Here is a 23085-nt window from a genome sequence, read left to right as displayed (position 1 = left end):
ACAACATTGACATTACTGCTTATTTCAGGAAAAGATAATATGCAATATCCCTATCCCTATTCCAAGAATTAAACTGTCAAATTATAGATATTTAATCCTACACTGACCTTTTTATTAAATACTAGAGGCCCAGTGCACGAAATTCATGCACCAGGGTTGGGGGGGGGGGGGGGGTTGGAGTCCCTCAGCCCCGCCTGCACCCTCTCCAATCTGGGACATCCCTCTCATGATCGGGGACTCCTGGCTCCCAACCACTCACCTTCCTGCTTGCCTGATTGCCCATAACTGCTTCTGCCTGCCAGCCTGATCACTCCCTAACCACTCCCCTGCCAGCCTGATTGACGCCTAACTGCTTCCTTGCCAACCTGATCACTCCCAACTGCCCTCCCCTGCCAGCCCAATTGCCCCAAACTGCCCTCCCCTGATGGCCTGGTTGCCCCCAACTGCCCTCCCCTGCCGGCCATCTTGTGGCTGTGGGCACCGCCATCTTTGAGGGGTGGCAGTGAATTAGCATATTCCCGTCTTATTGGCTGTGGGCACCGCCATCTTTGTGCTGGTGTGAGGGTCAATTAGCATATCCCCTCTTTATTAGATAGGATGTCATGTGACAAACCCACTATATATGCCTTCTGGTATCAGAATCACAAAATCCTTTCAAAGAAACTGGGAACTTGTGTATTTGTTTGGTTCTGTTATCAAACACTGGTTTGTGCCTGGCTGAATGTAAACAGCCTGAATAACTTCATGATAAAATCTCCGTCTTTTTCTGTGGCTCTCAGGCTATCACACACAGCTCTATTTTCCAATTTGTATACTATAACAAAGCTGAACAATACACAAGCAGGACAGTCACTGTGAGAATGGCATGAACAATCGTGCCTGCTAAATGCATAGGATGAATAATGCCTTCGCCGTGGGCAACTCAGCTTTCATATAGGAGATGGTGGGATTGTGTTTCCTAACCTTCCCTGAAGAATACTGTGAGGGCTCAAGAATGAAACCTGCCTGTCTTCAAAAACAGATTCCATTATAGCCCAAATGAATTAGCAATTAAATCTCAAGATCCAATAGGACTAAGCTGTTTTATCTTTGAGTCCTTGAGAGAGCTTTCTTTGAGTCTCTGAGAGAGCTCTTTTGTTAGGACACAAGAAATGTCTGCAATAGTTTAGAATACAAGTTCTCTAGAATCCCATTTTTAATAAGTAACATATCTCCAGGAATGAGATGATGTTCATAGTGCCAAATGGTGTTTAATTTAGAGTAAACTGCTATGTGAGATTTGAAAGTTGGGCATTTTTTAAAGGCCAAATAGTTTTCACGGGATGGGGTGAAGGGTTGATTTTAAAAACACATATTTGGCTTATTTGTTGCCCAAGAAAAATAATTATGGAAGTGTTTCATTGCAGCCTTGCTCATAAGTAAATGAATGCAAAGTGTCGAATCTAATTAGGTATCAACCAATCTCTCATGGTTTGACCCAGGCATAATTCCTGCGTTCATGAGGAGCTATATACAACTCCTCTTAGAAGCTATTGTCTTTCTTATAAGCCCAGTACATATTCTTTATAATGTACACAACACTGCCACCACCATAGTGGTAGTGATTAGATTTTAATGCTATAACTTTATAAAGTACTTTCTAGTACTTAGGTACTATGTGGTAAATTATATCCAACTAAAATTCATATGTTGAGGTCCAAACCCCAACATATATCGGGTACCTCACAATGTTATCTTATTTGGAAACAGGGCCACTGCATATTATAAGTAGTTACAATGAGGTCACACTGGGGGATATTGGTATCTTTACAAAAAGTATATATGGTATATATGTCACACTATTACCTATATGGGCAGCACATTATATTTAAAATGTGGTTGTCACCACGTTTCCTGTAGACTGTGAAAGGGAGAGCTGAGGGGAGCCATAATGGTGAAGACCACAGGCTAATTAGTGAGAACGTCCTGGTTTTAAATCCCAGCTCCACTGTTAATTCACCACGTACTCCAAGGAATGCACTACTTCCTCTAATCCTTAATTTCTGCATCTATAGAATGGACTTCATCATCATCATCATCATCCACATTATTACATTTATGTTGTTTTGAAGATTAAATGAGATAAAGTATATTGAACACATAATGAACCCTATGTAAGTGCTGGTTGCCTGATATTATTTGTCATTTGGTCCAGGGAAAGTTTCTCAACTGTTCTGCTCCATTCCAGGACAGAGTTTTCATAGACTCCACTACAGCTTCATATTAATTCATGCCAATGTCAATTACAATAGACCCACTGTCTCATCAAAGCATGTCAGTGAAATTCATGGGAGAAATGCAGAAGTGTATCTCAAATAATCTTTCCATTCGGGAGCATGATATAATTTTCCTAGCAGCTGAAGTCTCTGCTTTATTCCTTTTCTAGGCCCATGAAAGGGCACTGCAGGAAATGGAGTGAACCATTCAGACAGGCTATCCAAAGGACATCTTTTTACCAGGATGATAATACAGAATATAATTAAGCTAGTAGATTCAAGCGAACTAAATTTATTTGCTGAGACATTTTAACATTCTATTAGTTCTTTCTCAAAGTCAACATGGACTAAATTAGTTACTTGGCTAAATTGTGTGTATAAGTGAAATATAATGTGGAGATATCTTCACAGTCACATGACGCACAAGCATACGGAAAATTGCACAAGATAACCAGGCTTTTGTTTACAGTTATGATCCTCAAAATTAGATTTTGTTATTCTTAAGGACAGATCTATCAGCTCTTTGCTTGATGTCATTAAACACTAATGTGGTTCAGTGTTCACTGTTACTAAGGGTTGGGGCAGCGTTTTGATATCTGAAGTCTAGCACCTGAGCCTGCACTATCTTGTCCTGTAAGTATTGTGTATGCAATTGAATTGCTTTCATTTAGTCAAAATAAGCAAGTGGTCATTATAGTAATGGGGTTTCTTGCTAAACCAAGAATAAAACAAAATAAGTATTTGGCTCCATATTGAGTCCTGGGGTCAGTAGACCTGAATGTGTGCCTTGGATTTAAGTAACATTATGTCTCTCAGCTTCTGCCCATTTACCTTCAGAATGAGGTACTTCAATTCAATTGTACATTCTTAAACATCTATTATGTGCTTGACAGTGAACTCTGTACTGGGAGTATTACAGAGATGGGCCCTCAAAGAAGGCACAAACTCCAACACCCTTCCAAAGTTGGATATTCACACGGTATAACTTAAACGTTACCGATTCAAAAGATATGATTGAAAAATTTTAAAGAAAGGTCAGATTTTTATCTGTAGGTTTGTAATAAAGAACTTGGGAGAGACCGGATTATTTATAGTGTCTCACTATCCATTCCTACCTATTTCAGTAGAAGATTCCTTTGAGGGCATGACTTCCTGCTTCTCTTCTCTGTATGACCAACTCTTCACCTACTTAGCAACAATACTTAGCTCTTCAAGAAGCCTTTGCTGACCATGACCTTCAACCACTCTGAATGAGGCCTTTATTGTGTGTGTTCCCAGAACAACCAGTGCAAAGCTCTATCCATTAGGATACATATAGTCCTACACTGTAATTTAAATTTATATACAGTGGGGCCTTGACTTACGAGTTTAATTCGTTCCGAGACCGAGCTCGTTAAGGAGCTGGTTAAGGAGCTCGTTAACTCAAATTACTCTATCAACTCAATGCAAAAAATCGGCAGAGAGACAGCTGGTATCTCAAAAAACTCATTAGTCGGGACACTCATAAGTCAAGGCCCCACTGTACTTAGCATTGCCACTCTATTTTTTACCTCTGAAGGCAGTCATTGTGTTGATCTTCAACCCTCAATAATTGGTAGCTGCTCAGTGAGTGCCTGTTTGTCAGTTTATTCTCTTTTCCATAAATTGGTGTGCAATTTGCACTGTGAATTCTAATTTTTCTACTCCTGTGTTTTGGTTTGTAGACACAAAGGGCAATTCTCATTCATCTTTCCTGTGAGAGCTTCTCAAATATTGAGAACACATTCTATCTTTAACATGTATATGAATCATCTGTGAATATTGTTAAAATGCAGATTCTGATTTGAAAAGCATGGGTGGGTCTCTGAAGTTCTGCATTGCTAACAAGCTCCCAGCGATGCTGATGCTACTGGTCCACAGACATGCTTTGAGTATCTGACATACAGAGGGGCCTCTCACTCTGTCTGCAGACTGTCTACTTGCTTGGCTAACCAGCATATTGCCCCCCACCCCCACCCCTGCCCCTTATCTGCAGTTTCACTTTCTTGGGTTTCAGCTCCCCACAGATGTGGTTTGAAAATTTAAATTAAAAAATCCACAAATAGTCCAGCTGGCACGGCTCAGTGGTTGAGCTCCTACCTATGAACCAGGAGGTCATGGTTTGATTACAGGTCAGGGCACCTGCCCAGGTTGCAGGCTCAGTTCCCAGTGGCAGGTATGCAGGAGGCAGCAGATCAATGATTCTCTTTCATTATTGATGTTTCCATCTCTCTCTCCCTCTCCCTTCCTGTCTGAAATCAATAAAAATATATTTTTAAAAATTTCCCCCAAAAAACAATTCATAAGTTTTAACCTGTGCACTCTTCCAAGTAGCATGATAAAATCTCACACCCTCCCAGTTCCATCTTGCCCAGAATGTGAACTATCCAGACACAATTTATACTGTGATGCATGGGACTCCATGTAACAATGAATGGGATCATGACTCAAATGTCATAAATTAGATTAGCATTCCCAATTATACTTAGAAACGAGTTAATAGTCATTTCAGGCTAAGAAGCACAGTTGTACTACAACAAATATGCCAATGCCTTAGTACAGAAAAGCTAAGGTAAAGTGAAAGTAGCAGGCTATTTTGAATTTTGAAGAACAGAGCCAATGCAATATACTATAGCAATGCATCTGGAAGTCTCACTTTTATCAAATATAATAATTGAGTGGTTAATAGGTGTCAGGCATTTTTCTAAACTCTTCACATAATTCAATACCTGTAATCTCTATTGAGGGCGGTACCACTGCAGTGTAGTAAGGACCATTATTAGTTGCATTGGACAGATGAGGAAACTTAGACACAGAAAGCTTAAGGAATCTGTCGAAAGTTACACAGATCTGTGTGAAGGAAGTTTGATGATGGGCCTATTAGTCTGATTCCAGAGTGCACCTCAGAGCTGTTCCTTTCACTGCTCTCAGGGGCCATGGCCACACAACATACTGGTTTCTCCTGCTCTAAATTCCCCTAGTCAGGCATACTAATATTCCTCCAACTTCCACTAAGCTACCACTTGAGCAGAGACATGCATCTTACATGGGGGAATTAATATTTTATTCAAAATATTGGTAGGAACCTATCTATCAAGACTCCGTAAAAATTGCATTCACTTTACGTCATTTAGCCACATGCCACCTAAATCCAACCCTGCTCTAGTAAGAATATTAGCATCTCCATTATTTGACTCCAGAGTAAAATAAGCAACTAAAAACATCATTATTCGTATTCAGGGTCCTTCCCTTTCCAGAGAGCTTGCCAAGCAATCAAATATACTTAACATTTTAGAACAAGGATTTCATACATCCTACTTTGTCTCAGATGAAAATTGCACTAAACTGTGGACAATTATATACTATGTTTTATTGCCTCTAATAAATCTTATAATATACACTTAATCATTTTCCTTTACTTAACAGTGTATGCCAACAATATATTCTCTATTATTAATAACATCAAATTTTTATAGTCTAAATTTTTGGTAAAAAGCAACCATGTTGTTGAGAATGGTTCTATTTATTTGTATATGTGTAGAATATTAAATGTTTCACAAATTGGCACAAGACATAGTCTCATGACCTCTTAAAATGAGACTCTCACAATACAAATGTACATTTAGGAAGGTGATCAAAATTCACTAGTAGAGGCATTACAGTATATGCAAAAGGATCTGCAATATCCTCTCAACTTATTAAAATTCATGAGACTTTTAAAATATCACCCAGGCTGAGACAGGTGTAAACAGAAAAATCTATTTCAGAGAAATAAAAAGCTTACAATAAATTCACCTTGGAAATGGTTTTCTCCTATACAAATCCCAAAGTTTTTACCCCATTTATGCCAACAGTCATGTTAGAAAGGGTTTAATGCAGATAACTCTGATGTGTTTTATTTCTCAATAAGCTACTAGTGTTGATAAAATTATTTCAAATGTGCCTGCCGGGTGCTTTCCCCAATGACTGATGGCAGCCACAATGCAGTTGTATACATAAACAAGCAAAGAAAATTCCCATCAATTTCTGAAAAAGTGTTATGTCAGTATCCTAAGTGAAGTTGAAGATGTTATCATCTGATGGCAGATACATGACCAAGACACCTGGATGGAGGTCTTCCCTAATTTCACATGCAGGAAAAAATTCTAGATCTGTTTGAAAGAATCTCCATATACTACTAAACTGTGAAACAGCGATGCTTCACCTTTATAACTGGAACATATTTGTAAGTGATTTGGAAAATTAGTGCAACCACTACAACAAATGGTTGAAAGGATAGGACAGAATAATCCTTTCATTTTAAACAATATCCTCTTACATGGCTCATTGGGCACATGGGCATCAGTAGGTAACAGATAATTTGTTACAAGCACTGCAGTGGCACTTGGCTCAGAGCTGGGTCTGCCCGCTGCCATGCCTCCCACGCCCAGCCTATACTCACTGTCCACCAGTAGCCACTTTATTTGTTAAGTGGAAAATATGCCACAATTTTTCCACATTACAACTCCTACATTAAGTCATGTTTCTTTCACCTGAAATATTCTCAGTTATTTTCAATCAAGAAGAAGAGTAAAAGGTAAGGAAAGAAAGGGACTAAAAAATATCTGAAAATTATCATGAGAGACTATTCTCACTGAAAAATACTGCCCTGGTTTTACAGAATGCTTCTAAGACAGGCAATTCATAGCACACATGTTGCTAAATCTTTGTAGTCTGCAAAACTTCTTTACTTATACAATCTCATTTAAATCTCCCAATAGGTGTTATTCCTATTTCTCTGATTAGGAACTTGAGACACAGAGTGACTTCTCTGAGTTTATAAACCAAATCAATGAAACTAGATACTTGAATTCAGACTTTTTAATGCCTACCTTGGCTTTCACTTGCCAAACACCTGGTTAGAGAGGCTAATCTAGAAAGATATTTTGGGAACTTTTATTATGCAAATATTGATTGATTGGATCTTTGGTTAAGAATAAAGTGGAGAGCATACTGCTCCAATTATTAATATTCAGAAAATGAAAGAAATTACTAAATCAATCTGTTAACTACGACTTGATTTTCAGGTTTTTAAATGTTTCAAATTTACTAAAATCAATTAAGTTTTATGTATGCGCGAGCATGAGTATATAGAAAGCATATAAGAGACAAAGAGATCCAGGTTCATCACATATCTGTCAAATGAACACTCTACCTAACATTGCTTAGAGCAGCGGTTCTCAACCTGTGGGTCGAGACCCCTTTGGGGGTCGAACGACCCTTTTACAGGGGTCGCCTAAGACCATCGGAAAACACATATATAATTACATATTGTTTTGGTGGTTAATCACTATGATTTAATTATGTTCAATTTGTAACAATGAAAATACATCCTGCATATCAGATATTTACATTACAATTCATAACAGTAGCAAAATTACAGTTATGAAGTAGCAACGAAAATAATTTTATAGTTGGGGGCCACCACAACATGAGGAACTGTGTTAAAGGGTCGCGGCATTAGAAAGGTTGAGAATCACTGGCTTAGAGAATATGAACTTATATATTCCTATGCTATTGATGAGTATCTAACCATGTTATTAAATATAATAAAATATTTCTGTTCTGTGGGATTCTCCATCTAATACATTCAGTGGTCATGATCACAGTCTGATACATGCCTACCATTAACAAAGGGATAAACAGTGCTTTAAAAAATAATTAGGAATACATAAACATTTTCTCATCTTTTAAGAAAAAAAATTAAAAGAAAAATATGTTTAAATTACAGACAAATTTTTACTATGTCACTATGGTAGATAATTAGACAGACATTAGCAGAGCAAGGATGATGGCCCAGGTACAGAAGGTCACCAGGACAGAAAGCCCTGGGTACCTAGCAATGGGCAAAACTCGAAAAATAAGGACCTCACACCCAGAGTAACCTTTGCTCCCCTAGCATATCGCTGGTCATGCAGTTTAGACCCCCTGACCTTCCATATCACTGGTCATGTGATTTGGACACTCCCTGACCTTTCTTCCCCTGGCATGCAGGTTTGATGCCCTTAGAGGGGGAATGACAAAGGGGGCCAAAGAACAGCCCTTAAGCATTAAGTGTGCAGGGCAATGAGATTCTGACCTGCATCAAATGCATTGGCGGCCTCAGTTGTCTCTCAGCTCCAGGCCCAGAAAAGCAGCAAAACCAGTCAAACAAGGCCATGACTGACACCAGGACCAGCTGTATTGACTATGATGCCCCGTTCCCCCCCACCCCCCTCCCAGGGCTGGTCAATCAGTCTATGACCCTGAAAGGACACACCTGAAAAGCTGATGATTGTTCTATTGAGATCCTCCCTTGGGACCTCCCCTAAAATCCCCAGCCTTAAATACCCTCAATGGAGGACCCAGAGTGGCTCTCTCTCCTGGGAGCAGGACCTGGCCTTGCCTTTCTCCTCTCCCTCCCACTCTTCTTCCCTCCAGGGCATTACCTCTACCTTTCTTTCTCCTAAGCTCCAAGTGCCCCTTCTTTTGCTTTTGTAACTTGTTTCCTGAGCCCATTCCTTCTACAGTTCACTTCTACCTCTGGGACTTTCTAAATAAACTTTCTCTTATAGTTTTAGTCTTGGCTCTGAATTCTTTCTTAGCCAGAACTCAAGTACCGAGGTTACTGAACTGATGTCCTGTCTGACCCCACCAGTCTAATACCCAGTGCCATTCTTGCTGCCAACATTACTAGTCTACAAAATAGTAGCTAAATAATAGTTGGATTAAAATAAAATCCAATATTAGTTACCATTTTTAATAAACTTAAACCAAAGTGTATTTTTGTTGAGATTTGTAAATGCTAAATTTTAATGATTTAATTCATGTTAAAACATTTACTAGAAAGTCCTCAATAATATTTAGAAAACAATGAATGTTGTCTTTTAGAATACATCATAATGATTAAAACATTTCTGTCACTGATTATTAAAAGTAACATAATTTTTTATATTGCCAAAAGTGTCCTTGTCATCTTGGAAGATTTTACCCTACTCAGCCCTTTGACTGTATGTCTCTGTGTTTAGCACGGGATTATGCCTAACTGCTTAGAATCTGATACACGAATTAAAGCTCAGATATTGCTGCATTTTAGCAGCCATCTTAATTATTACCTGAACACAGTATGATAGGGGAGTATTGATACTCTCTCAATTGTGAGATAAAAACGTTACAAAAACAGAAATGGGAAAGATACTTTGGAGTCTGTCTTGTAGCCCCTCTAATACTTTTATCAACATGCTAATCTGATTTTTTTTATTTTTTTAATATACTTTATTGATTTTTTACAGAGAAGAAGGGAGAGGGATAGAGAGTTAGAAACATCGATGAGAGTGTTCTATCAGCTGCCTTCTGCACACCCCCCAGTGGGGATGTGCCTGCAACCAAGGTACATGCCCTCGACCGGAATCGAACCTGGGACCCTTCTATCCACTGAGCCAAACCGGTTCGGCTGCTAATCTGATTTTAGATTAAAATCCTTAGAGAGTTAGAAAATAATGAGTGTTTTATAGGAAGAGCTTGTGATCTGAACCTTGTCTACCCTCAGTTGATTGGTCTGTTAGGTGGTTGGTCACTTTCTCTCTCTCTCTCTCTCTCTCTCGCTCTCTCTCAGTCTCTACACAACTTTAAAAAATGTCCTTTCTAATTTTTCTATTCTACTATTGTTTTTCACAACAAAATTTCTCCATCCACACTCTCCCCATGGCCAAAATTCAGTCTAAGATATGGTTCTCAGTGGTGGCTGTATATTAGCATGACCTGGGGAGCTTTAAAATCCCAGTGCCCAGGTAGCACCTTAGACCAACTAAATCCAACATCTGGAGATGGTACCCAACATCCCTGTGTTTCAAAACTTTTTAGGTTATTCCATTGTGTATCCAGGGTTGAAAAACACTTTTTTTTAAAAATACATAAATTATGCTTGAGACTTTGAATTATCTTGTGAGATGAAAACTTTGAACAAAGAGACATTTTCCCCACTAGTTGCCTCCTACAACTTACACATCCCAATATACATACAAATTTTCTTGCAAAACAAATATGGCTTGATAGAAGTTATTTCTAAAGGACGACTCTAGCATCACATTTTATTTTTCAGGACATTATATCCTTAGTTCACATAACAGTTACTATCATTGGATACTGCTGTGGAAATGACCATCTACCCAAGCCAGTGTAACTGCAGAACCAACTCAAACTATCCTATTTCTAACAAGATACTGAGTTGCTTTTCAGAGATAATAGTCCAAAACCACAAGTCATGCAGCCAAAGCATGAGCAGAAGAGAGAAATTTGACCTCCAGTTGCACGGGGAACCAAAGTCTTTTTCCCTGCACAGAACCCTTTCTGCTGCCCATAAAGATGAGGTGCTGAAGCCCCTTCCCATATCCTATATAATAAAAGCCTAATATGCTAAGTGTCTGGTCATCCAGTCATCCGTTCAACCAATCAAAGCGTAATTTGCTAATGATATGCTAAGGCCCCTCAACCACTCGCTATGATGTGCACTGACAACCAGGGTGCAGATGCTCTGACCAGTAGGTTAGCGTACTGCTGGGGTCTGGCCCATAGGGACTGAGCAAGACGGGCCGGGCACACCCTAGAGCCCTCCCTTGTCCCTCCCCAGGCCTGATCGTGCACCGTTGAGTCCCTCAGCCTGGCCTGTGACCTCTCCCTATCCAGAACCCCTCAGGGGATGTCAGAGAGCCTGTTTAGGCCCAATCCTGCAGGCCAGGCCAAGGGACCCCACTGGTGCACGGATTCATGCACCAGGCCTCTAGACTTACCCTAAAGGGCCAAGTCCCAAAGCTCTGCAATCAAAACCTTCCACACCAATGCTTCTGCATACCAACCTGTTCCCACAGACCCCATACAACTTACCTTGAACCCTGGATCAGGGAGACAGACTTGAGCCTTGCCTCCTGTCTCCTTGTGTGTCAACTTAGCAATAAGAGTTTTTTCTTTTCTCAAAAGCTGGTGCCATAGTACTGGCTCCTATATGCCTCAAATCTTTGCTCTAAACTCTGGCTACTCACAAAATATTACTTAAGGACTTTCAAAATATAAATTCTCCAAGAGTTGACACTGATCAGAATAAAAATCCCCAGCATTTTTCCTAATACTGTGAAGAACACAATTTTAAAAACTGAATTTCCTCTTCCTTTTCCTCCTCATCTTTCTTCCTGTTTAATATTAATGGCATTACTTGATTTTGGTCAAGGCTGCTTTTTAAAATAATTCAACTCAAATAGATTCTTCAAATTTTAGTACTTTAATTTATTCAAGTGTAATAAATACACATAACTTTCCAATGGAATTGAAATATTTTAGGAATAAATGGGTTAAACTTTTAAAAATTTTTTTTCTCATAATAAAAGAAATAAGTGAATACAGATCTGTAATAAGAGTTTCAACCACTATATAATATGGGAAATTTCTTATATTACTGTTCCTATTTCTCTAGATTATTTCTTCATTATTTCAATATTTTACTCATATTGAAAACGTCTCTCTTTAAATATGTTGTCAGTATCATTAATCTAATTTCTACTTAGATGATTCTGACTATATGTGTCTGGGTGTTCCTGACATCTACATTCTTTACAACCTTTTCAGGTCATTCAAATGGATAGCCCAGACTGAGACCCATCGCCCTAAGCCTTCAATAGAAATTTCAATCTGAGAAAACGGTTTCTCAGTCAACAAGAATAGATGGATAGAAATAGAGATGATAGATAGATAGATAGATAGTTAGATTTCACAAATGTTTTTAATAGAGAAATATTGACATGTGCATACATCTCAGAGTGAAGGACAGTAATATTTCCATATATAAAAAAATGTTTGGTCCTGAGAAAATGTATTAATGCACCATTTTAACATATCCAAAGAGAAAAACCATGTGAGTATCTTAACAGAGTCAAAAACAGGTTGATAAAAAATTTACCAACTAGCCCTGGCCAGTGTGGCTCAGATGATTGAGTGTTGTCCTGTGCACTAAAAAGGTCACTGGTTCAATTCTTGGTCCCTGGTCAAGGTGTGTATGGGAGGCAACCAACTGATGTTTCTGTCTCTCCTTCCCTTCCTCTCACTCTAAAATCAACTTAAAAATAAATAAATACACTTATATTTTAAAAAATTCATCAGCTATTCATTGCAAAAGTTTTAGCAAACTTGGAATGATGGGGAACTTGCATAAGGTTTCTAAAAGGAAAAAAAACTATTATTGCAATTGGTAGCTCTTTTTATTATTATTGATTTTTAGAGCAGAGGAGGGGGAGAGAAACATTGACCAATTGCCTCCCGAAAAACACTCTCACCAGGGATCAAACCTGCAACCTTTTGGTGTGAGATGATGGTAAAAAAAATGTTTAGGAAAGGAATGCTCTCTACGGTGTCTAGTGCTCCAGAGCTATGACTGGCCTTCCATTTTCTTCTATTTTAAAAGAAAACCATACGCGTACCTTACCTTTCTCTTCATATATAAATGGTCAGTAACTATTGGGTAGAGTTTCATCTAAACAACCCAGGTTGAAGCAAAATAGAAAATGGGACGAGCTTCCAGCAGGAAGTGATCTGCTCTGCCCAGCACTCATCAGCAGGTTAAGTCACTCCATTGGCTATAGACCTTTTCACATGAAGATATTAATGAAATATCTTCAATAGAAACAATCTGAGGCAAGTAAAAGTGAGTGGGAGTAAACATTGGAAACCTAAGTCAGGAAAAAAAATTTTTTTCATTTTATTTGTTAACTCATGGTTCAGGATTTGGAAACAATTTGTACCATTTCAGATAGGTCCTCCAGACAAAAATATAGTAACTCAAAATACAGTGTTTAAAGAAATTATAGTGTCCTATCATCTTTAAGTTATTTACCCAATAATTATTATTTTTTTAATTTCAACACAGTTTTATTGAGAGGTGTTGTTTGCCTAGAAATACACTAGAACTTGGGGGAGAGGGTACATTCACTTTGAAAGATAAGATTTTTCCCACCACTATGAGAAAGGCATGGTGCAGGGTGAGCACAGAGCGGTGTGGATCTGTATTCCCACCTCCTTGACCTTTGTTTGCATTTCTTTCTCATTTAGCAAGTACCAGAGAATAATAACACAAAGACAAGAAAAAAAATCCAACAAGATCAACCTCCAACCAGGCCACACCAGGGCAGAGAGGGTCAAGGGTCACACATCTGCAACTTTGTCAACTGTGTGTCTTTGCTTTCCCACAATGACTCACCCAGATATTCCCATCTTGATGATAAGGTTTCCAGTTCCTCCCAGTGTCACTGTAGAGCATGCGGTATTGGGTCACCCAGTCTGAGCTGCTGTATCTTCCTTGGGTTGCAATGGCACTGATCTGCTTCCGATTGCCAAAGTCAACCTGAAGCCATTGATAATGGTCACTGTCAGATGGAGACCATCCCCCGGCACCTGAACAAAGTAGAGACAAAAGGGGAGAATAGATATTTAAAGTTAAACTTCTATAATTGACAATGGATTATTTTTTGTCTTATAGTTGGCCTTGGCAGTGCTGTATTTCACACAGATATTATGAAATGTCCTTTACAGATGCCACTGGGACTTCCACTAATATTCTTCCAGCTGGGTTACAGTGATGCTCTAACCTCTTTATGGTATAATTATGTGCTCATTTTCTCCTGAGCAAATGTCTTCATAATTCCTCAATTAGATCTTATTAGTACATGTCAAAGTCTAATTGGCTGAGGGTTGATCAATTTACCATGAATTCTTCAACTCAAAATCACTAGGAAAAATATATGACAATCTATTAATTCTTCACACAAGGTTTTTATCTTTTAGTAGATTATAAATGTAACAAAACGTAATTATACATAATTATACACAACTCTTTTGCTGTCAAAAGGTCAGAGTTCAAAGAACACTAGTTCTTAAGATGAGGCATAGTGTTACATTAAGCTCCTGTACGCATGAGAACTAAGTTAGTAAATCAGGCAATATGTTCACTAACTCTTAAGAAATATATAACCTATGACTCTTAATAATCACATTTCTAGGAAAATAATTCGAGTTGCTAAATGAAATGAAATTCTTTTGGCAAAATATAATAAATGCTTGGTAAATAGTAAGAATGCAAAAATATTTACTAGAAAAATGGCACTAATATAGAACAAAAAGACTCCTAATTTATACCACTATGTAAAATAACTGTGATTGCACATAAATACATTACAGAAAATATGGCATAATGCTTGGTACTAACAGGCAACATAATTTTTTGAGTGTGTTTGGGTGCTAATGGGAGAAAATAAGAGAAAAATATTTAATACATTACCCAATTCAGAGTACACCAAAATATATGCATCATTTTCAAATAAGGAATTTAAAGGCTGAAAATAAATTTATTCAATGACGACCATGCTAATAAAATCATTTTGTAAATCATCACAGATAGGTCATTCATTTAATGATGTTTATATGGCTTATTTTTGCTTTCAGCTATGATAGGATAGCTCTCCCACCACAAAAATTCACAAATCTGACAAAGTGTATATTAAAATTACCCTTTTTGGAGATTGGACAACAGTCAGTGCAGGACCCTGATCCATGAGAGAAGATAAACAAGTGAGGTGAGCACTGCCAGCTCCTGGCTTTCTGCCTGGTTCATCTTCTGGATCACAGCACATGAGGGAGTATCCCAAATAGAAACAGCAGCATCACTGAGATGGAGACAAATCAGAAGCATAGCTACCGAGGACAGAGTTCCAGAGAGAGGCAGCTGTGCCAAGAAAGAGCCCTGAGAAGCTGCACAGGACCACCAATGAGTCTCTACAGCTCTGACTCTGGATGAAAACTGAGCTGTGTATTTGAAACCAATCTTCCTCAAGACCCCCTGGGGGGAGTTTTTCAAATGAACAACCAGAGGATGCCCAGGGCTGAGACTAGGTTGATTTCAGATGAGACAAGATTGAGCAAACTCATTGAACAACCCTAGGTTTCAGTAGAGATCTCAGAAAGGGATTAGAAGAAGTTAGCTCTAAAATACGGGCTACCCTGCACACATCTGAACAAAGGTTGGTAACTAGCCTGAAGAAAGATCAACCTTACCCACAAATAAATAAGTCCTTGCCTAAACAAAACTCAACACTCCATTAGGAAGGCCATGGAAGTTTAGAAACTTAACAACATAGCATTTATAATGCCCAGTAGAAAAATTTTATAAAATACTAGACCTTTGAGGAAGCAGCAAAATAATGACTTATTACCAGAGAAAAGTCAGTCAATAGAAATTGACTGAAAAATGACAGAGATGATAAAATTAGCAGACCAGGACTTTAAAACAGAGATTATAAATTAGTGCCATTTATAAAAAAGATAATATATAAATATTGAAGACACAAATATAAAATCTTAATGGATAAAAGAATAAAAATTTTTAAAAAATGAAAGTTTTTGCACTAAAAAATACATCTGAAATAAAACTTTTAATGGATGGACTTAACAGCAGATTAGAAGTTGAGGGGGAAAAAACACTTTAGTGTACTTGAATATAGGGTCATATAAACCTTTCAAATTGAAGCTCAGAAAAGGCTTAAAAATGAACAGTACTCCACTAACTTATAGGATAATATTGTGTCCTAACAGTCGTGCAAATGGAATACTAAAAGCAGAGAAAGTAGAAATTAGGAAGAAAAATATTCATTTGAAGAAATAATGGTTGAAAAATATAAACCCAGATATATGAGAAATTTACCAGATTCCAAAAAGATAAATAAAAGAAAAACACACCAAGACACCTCATAATCAATTGGTAAAACAAACAAACAAACAAAAACAATGCTAATGAGAAAATCTTGAAAGTAAGAAGGAGGCAATAACATCTCAGCAAAAACAATTCAAGCTGAAAGACAATGAAACAGCATATCTGAGGTGATGAACAACAACAACAACAAAAAAGTAAAAGGGAAGCTGCCAACAAAAAGCTCTATATCCAGCCAAAATATCCTTTAAAATGAAAGCAACATAATGCTATTTAGGACAAAAGCTGAGCAAATTCATCACCAGTAGATATGTACTATAAGAAATGGAAGTTTTCCAGCTCCAAGGTTAAATTACTGTATTGAAACTCATACCAGTACCAGTATATCCATGAAGAAACATGCTGAACATGGTAAACATGTCCATAAGTATAAAATATTTGATCATGTTTTTAAATTTCTCAAAAAGATAATTGAGTGTTTAAAATAAAAGCAGTAACAATGAATTAGAGATGTAGAAGTAAAATGTATGACTAGAATAGCACAAAGGATAGAAGGCAAGAAAAGCATATACTGTGTTGAGTTTCTTTTATTTGAGGTGATATATTATTTGATGATTGTGAACCCTAGACCAAGGGCCAGCAAACTTTCTTTGTAAAGGGTTAATTACTGAATGTTTTAGGCTCTGTAGGCTATACTACATCTGTTACAAGTAGTAAACTCTGTTGCTGTGGCATGAAGTCATAGGTAATACAGTAAACTCTCCATTTTACATAGCTTGATTGAACGGACTTCGAATTTAATGGGTAAAATTTCCGGTCTGTATGTCATATGTGAAAATTAACACTCTGTTAATTTTAAAATCCTTTTAAGCAAAATTTGCTTATAATTAAATTAATAGGTTATTTTTTGTTATTAATTCACTGTTATTTTAAAGAAATTTTAGTGAATAGGCTGCATGTTGGAAAAAACACTGTAGCAATTTATTTATAGTAAATAATATTACATATTTACAACTATAGTCTACATATTTTAATCCAGGAGTCATCACTCATAAGTAAAGTTTGGGAGATGATTAGCATGTGATCACACGGCTCTCCTGGTAACTGGTTCTGCTGTCCCTCGGCATGACTTTTTGCAGCAGTTTTAACACGTGCAGGCCGATGTTCCCATGTGCACTAAGCCAAGCCCCAGCCATTTGTTTACTCTGGATGATGGGTGAATGCATGCATTCCCTAGACTTACTCAGTATAACTTTAAAATACAGTAATACATATAGAAAACTATTTTGTGAAATTAAACTTTGCATGCCTACATAAGTAAAAACAGGTAAACTAACTTGTCAATTTTTTAAAACAGGCAATCAGAAAACCTACTTTATTATATAATGGGCTTGCAGCTTTAATGGACACCCCTTCACCCAAATTAGTCTATTATATTGAGGTTGTACTATACATAATCAAAAGGTCAATAAAACTGGGAAAATACTAATTCTCCTTGAAGTATCCCTGCAAATAACACCTCCTGTGGTAGAGGCTGTGATGTGCCACTGAGGTCCGCCTTTATGACTGAGGACTTGGTGCCTCTGTAATTCCGTGTTGCCAGAGACACTAGTGAGCTGTAATTCCTCTTCAGAAATTTCCAGAATTAAAAAGAGGGATTTGCCCAAGGCCATGCACCTTCTTGGGGTTGTACAGATGCAATGACTGCTTGACCGGGGATTGTGGAGGTCCAGGCCCCTCGCTCCAACTTGGGAAAACTCCCTGCAGAATTGGTTGAAACCTCCTTTGAGACTGCATTGCATCTCAACCTCTCCCCCTGCCTATTTCCTCTTCATCCCCTTCCCTTCCACAGGTCTCATCCACCTAACATTCCCTAATAAAGTCCTATGTGTTAGTCTCCATCTCAGAATTTGTGTTCTGGAAAGTGCAGTCTGCAAAACCTCCTTGGAACCACTTTCCTGAAAATCTGCTCACTAGTGATATGAAGTAATTGTCTCTGCTTTCTACTTTGTGTGTTATTTGCATGTGTATTTTTTCCCATTGTAGTATCTAATATTACCTAGGGTAATATATCATCCACATGCAGACTTCACCTGCAATTCTGTAAAATTTTGGAGGAGCAGTAAATTTTTCAGATAACAATGTACCCAGTCATCAAGAGATTATAAATATATTTTCTTATCTGTTGGATATTTTGTTCCAAACTTAGGAGAAATTCTATATATAATTGTGTATAAAGGCCTATCGATGTGTTACAAAAGCAACAAGGTGGTTTGGCCATTGAAGTAAACGAGCAATTATTACATGAGGGAAGAGAAAGTATATTCAACTGATTGTTGAAATTTAGACTATTTCCCCTAATTAGTCCTGCAAAAAATATTTCAGAATACATTTCCTTATATTACCTATTTTTTGCTGCATTACAATTTTTCAATAAGGAGACAATTAACATAAACTAGTTAATCCCATTAATCTCATCACTTTAAAAGAATAGAACTTATTGATAACTTTAAGAGAAGCAAAAATCTGAAACAAGTAAAAATATATGTTAAAACTTATTCCTTCGCAGAAGGATATGTGGAGAGAATAGTGATTAACTTCAAGGGGAGGGCAAATGTCAGGCTTGCATGAGGAACACAGTGGAAAGATGGATAAAAAGTTTCCTGTTTCTCTTTGATCTATCAAGCAATGTAATTTGGGGAAGTTGATTACTTTGTTCATTTGGCTTGTGACATGTATAACCTCTATCAATCCAAGGATTAGGAATGATAACCCTTTCATGATAAAAAAAAAAACAACAACAACAAAAAAAAAACAAAAAACAAAAAACACAAAAACAAAACAAAACAAAAACCTCAGGAAAATGGCACACAGCAGAGCAGAAGTTGCTCCCCAAGATGGCGTGGAGAGTGCAACAGGGCAAACACGTTCCCTGTGGATATTGTTTTAGCTCAAAGGAAAAAAATGGAAAGTCAAAGAGGAAGTAGAAGAGGAGGAGATTTTAAATAGTCATAAACTCTTAGTTTCTGAGACTTAAGAATAACTGTCTAGAACCAATAAAACCAAAAATATCTTTATTCTTTATTGTTGAAAGTATTCAGATGTCCCCTTTTCTCCCCACTGACACCCTCCACCCCATCCCCAGGCCTTCACTGCACTATTATCTGTGTCCATAGGTTATGCATACATGTATATAAATTATTTGGTTAATTTCTTCCTGCCAGGCTCCTTAACTCTGAGATCCCTTAGTCTGTTCCACGCTTCTATGTCTTTGGATCTATTTTGTTCATCAGGTTATTTTGTTCACTAGATTCTACATATGAGTGAAATCATGTGATACTTGTCTTTCTCTGACTGACTTATGTGACTTAATGCAATACTCTATTTCCTAAACAGTAGGGATGTTGTTGCCTCTCTCCTATTCTCTCCTGTGTTAATCACTCTCTCTTTTTCTCTCTCTCCCATTGCTTGCCTTCCAACTCCCTCCCTTTCTTCCCCCCTCTTCTTTTTTTTTCTCTCTCTCATACACACATCCCTCCTCCCCTGTGAATGTGTGTGTGTGCATATGTGTGAGTGTGGATTGTGTGTATGTGAACCATAAAGATACACGGTGTTCATATTCTAGATATTCATTCTACTGGGGTTACTTGAGTGATAAATTAAAATAAAGAATCTAGAGAAATGAATAAAACTTGCACTCAAAACTTAGTGATAGCTTATAATTATGACAGCCATTTCTGTTTTGTAAATTAGTATATCTGAGAGAAAAAAGGAGCTTAGTGGTGGGTGGTTCAGGAGAGAGCATTTAGTTTCTTTTCTAGGGATAAATGGTTCCTGCATAGACATGATGCCTAAGTGGGTGGTTGTAACACCACTTATAGACAAATGCTAAAAAGAACCAGATTGCTTTAGAAATAAAAAATGTAGTCATTGATAGAAAAAAACATCTCTCATTGGAGGACAATCCACAACTTACATTATCTCACAAATAATCAGTCTGCTGAAAGGTAATACAGAAGGATTTATACAGAAGTCCCCATAGAAAATACAAAATATGTTAGAGTTTCAGAACATCTGCTTCTACCAAGATGGAGTACAGAAATCTAATTTACTTTCCCACCTGAAACAACGAAAAAGCAGATAAAATATATAAAACAATAGTTTGCAAGATAGTAAGATATGAGCCAAAAAGGGGCTAAGATTCCTAAGGTACAGGACATAAATGGAGTTAGCCCCATTTCCTCATCTTCCTATCTTGAGAGAGTGTCAAGGCTGAGACACAGAAAGAACTTGGTAAAATCCTGGGTTGAGAAGATAGAGCAGGCGAGACCAAGGTGGCTGAAGTTAGAAGCCAAGGAAGAAGCTGCATAGAGAGATCACTCTAAAGAATCAGCAGGGGGCTCCTTTGAGTCTTCATTTACCCACACATCTGAGGAAACTACCCACCCACAGCTGGGCAAAGAATCATCTAAATGGATGAAGGTACTAGTGGTCTGTACTACTGACCAATAATCCCATCATTCCCCTCCTAGGTATTTTCTTAGGAGAAAAGGAAGCATGTGAACATACAAAGTCCTGCCCATGATGTTCACAGAAGCTGTATATGTAATAGTCCAAAGCTGTAAACAACTCAAATGTCCATCAACAGATAAATGGATAAACAAATTGTATATATCACAGAACAGAATACAACTCAGCAATACAAAGGAATGGACATTGATACACACTAGATGATTAATCTAAACATAATTATTCTGACTGGAAGGATTCAGGAAGGTGCCCAGCATACAATTACATTTATATACAATTCCAGGAAATGTAAACTTATATATAGGAACAAAAGAAGATCAATGATTGTTTCAGAATGGGGACAAAGAAGGGAAAGGAAGAGGTTACAAGTTCCAGAAGATTTTGGGGGGTATAGGTTGTATTTATTACCTTGATTGGGGTGGTGGTTTCTTGGGTATATTCATATATAAAAAAGATCACACTTTACAATTTAAATATGTATAGATTAGTGTACATCAATGATACATCAATAAAGCTGTTAAAATTTGTAGGAATAAATAGACATGGAGGATAAAGTGGGAATTTCAATGATAAATCTAAGAAATCTATACTAATAATAAAGGAATATGCAAATTGCCCAGGACACTGTCACATAACGACCATTCAGCAGGCTGCATCCTTGCCCCCTGCTCAGGCAGCTGTGAGGCCCATGGTAGCTAGGATAGGATATGATAGGAGGGGATAAGAAAGGAGAAGGAGAGGAAGGAAGGCCTGCATGTAGACAGGCCGAGAGGAGAAACAGAAATACAGAAAGGGAACAAGAAAAAGATGCAGGAATGGAAAAGGAAAGGAAATGAAGGGCTCCATGTGGGAGGGGGTGGCGACCACAGGGGGGCGGAGCAGCTATGTCCAGTGAGGGGCGGGGTGCAGGCAGCGTGAAGTGGGGAGCCACGCCCAGACATGGGAGGAGGGCGGTGGCCCCTGGTGTGGGCCATTGTGACAGAGGGGTGGACGGTCCGAGGCCTTCCAGGCAGAGGTGCTCCTGCTCTGAGGCAGCAGTGCCTGGGTCATGTGGGCCTCGTCCACCCTCGTTGGGCTGGGCGCCCCATTCTGGGAGGGGAGGTGCAGCTTAGCTGGGGCGGAGTTGGACACTAGGGGGAGTACCGCTTTCATCCCTGAGGGCTGGACCCCAAAGACACTGGCCAGGGTTAGGTCGGTGGTGCATTAAGTGTACTTTGTTGACTAGAAGTTGGGGTGTCCCAGGCGCATGTAGACAGGCCGAGAGGAGAAACAGAAATACAGAAAGGGAACAAGAAAAAGATGCAGGAATGGAAAAGGAAAGGAAATGAAGGGCTCCATGTGGGAGGGGGTGGCGACCACAGGGGGGCGGAGCAGCTATGTCCAGTGAGGGGCGGGGTGCAGGCAGCGTGAAGTGGGGAGCCACCCCCAGACATGGGAGGAGGGCGGTGGCCCCCGGTGTGGGCCATTGGGACAGAGGGGTGGACGGTCTGAGGCCTTTCAGGCAGAGGTGCTCCTGCTCTGAGGAGCCTTGGCCACCCTCGTTGGGCTGGGCGCCCCCATGCTGGGAGGGGAGGCGCAGCTTAGCTGGGGCAGAGTTGGACACTAAGGAGAGTACCGCTTTCATCCCTGAGGGCTGGACCCAAAGATACTGGCCAGGGTTAGGTGGGTGGTGCATTAAGTGTACTTTGTTGACTAGAAGTTGGGGTGTCCCAGGCAGGGAATGGGAGGAGGACGGTGGCAGGGAGGCCAGGGAAGGGGCGGTGCCGAAGGCCTGGCCAGAGCTGGGCCCTGGGCTGGGGGTTAATGCCCCCTGAACGGAAGCTTTAATATCAAAGTGCACTCAGGCAGGGCTGGAAGCAGGTCCCAGAAAGGGGGAAGGTTTAAAAGAGAAACCAGTGAACATGGCAGGGGGTGAGGGGGTGGTAATAATAAGGAAGGAGGGAGGGAGGAAGGCAGGGTTCAGGCTCACAAGGGAAAGGCGAATGGGGGAGGAGTAAGAAGGAGACAGACATGGGGAATAAAGGGAGAGAAGGGAGGAGGGAGGGAGGGAGGGAGGTAGAGGGGCCACAGGACTTTCAAAGGGAGGTAGGGAAAGAAAGCAGGGAAGAGAAGGATGCTAAGATGGGGTGAGGTCAGGAAAATAGTTAAATACAAAGAAGAAACAGAATGTGAGAGTGAGAGGAGTTTTAAAGGAGGAGTTAGTAAGAAAATTACATACAGGGTGATTTTTTAAAAATGTAGTCAGACATCCCCTGAGTGCTCCCGGACTGTGAAAGGGCGCAGGCTTGGCTGAGACCCTCTCCTCCCGCCCCCCGCAGGAATTTCATGCACCAGGCCTCTAAAATAAAACCAATACACAGAATTCAAACATTTGAAGAATGATTGAATTTTTCAAAATTGAAAAAGAAAAAAAAAGACATAACAAACTGAAAAGGTCCTCTGAACACTGAAAAGCATATGGAATGTGAGCATATTATAAAAAATCTACATTAATAAAAGACAAACATGCAAATTGACCGT

At 39.0% G+C, this 23085-nt stretch overlaps 1 protein-coding gene across 1 annotated transcript in view; it reads right to left on the bottom strand.

Moving 5' to 3' along the window:
- CNTNAP2 (contactin associated protein-like 2) overlaps positions 1 to 23085 on the bottom strand; it is a 1278915-nt gene that overhangs the window by 1211970 nt on the left and 43860 nt on the right. Inside the window, exon 3 of the mRNA XM_005862840.2 lies at positions 13534 to 13727. Within this exon, the coding sequence (XP_005862902.1) occupies positions 13534 to 13727 (194 nt within the window). The remainder of the gene's footprint in view (positions 1 to 13533; positions 13728 to 23085) is intronic.

Source organism: Myotis brandtii, unplaced genomic scaffold (assembly GCF_000412655.1).
Source record: "Myotis brandtii unplaced genomic scaffold, ASM41265v1 scaffold168, whole genome shotgun sequence".
Taxonomy (NCBI): Eukaryota; Metazoa; Chordata; class Mammalia; order Chiroptera; family Vespertilionidae; genus Myotis; species Myotis brandtii.
This window is presented reverse-complemented; position numbering and strand designations above follow the sequence as displayed.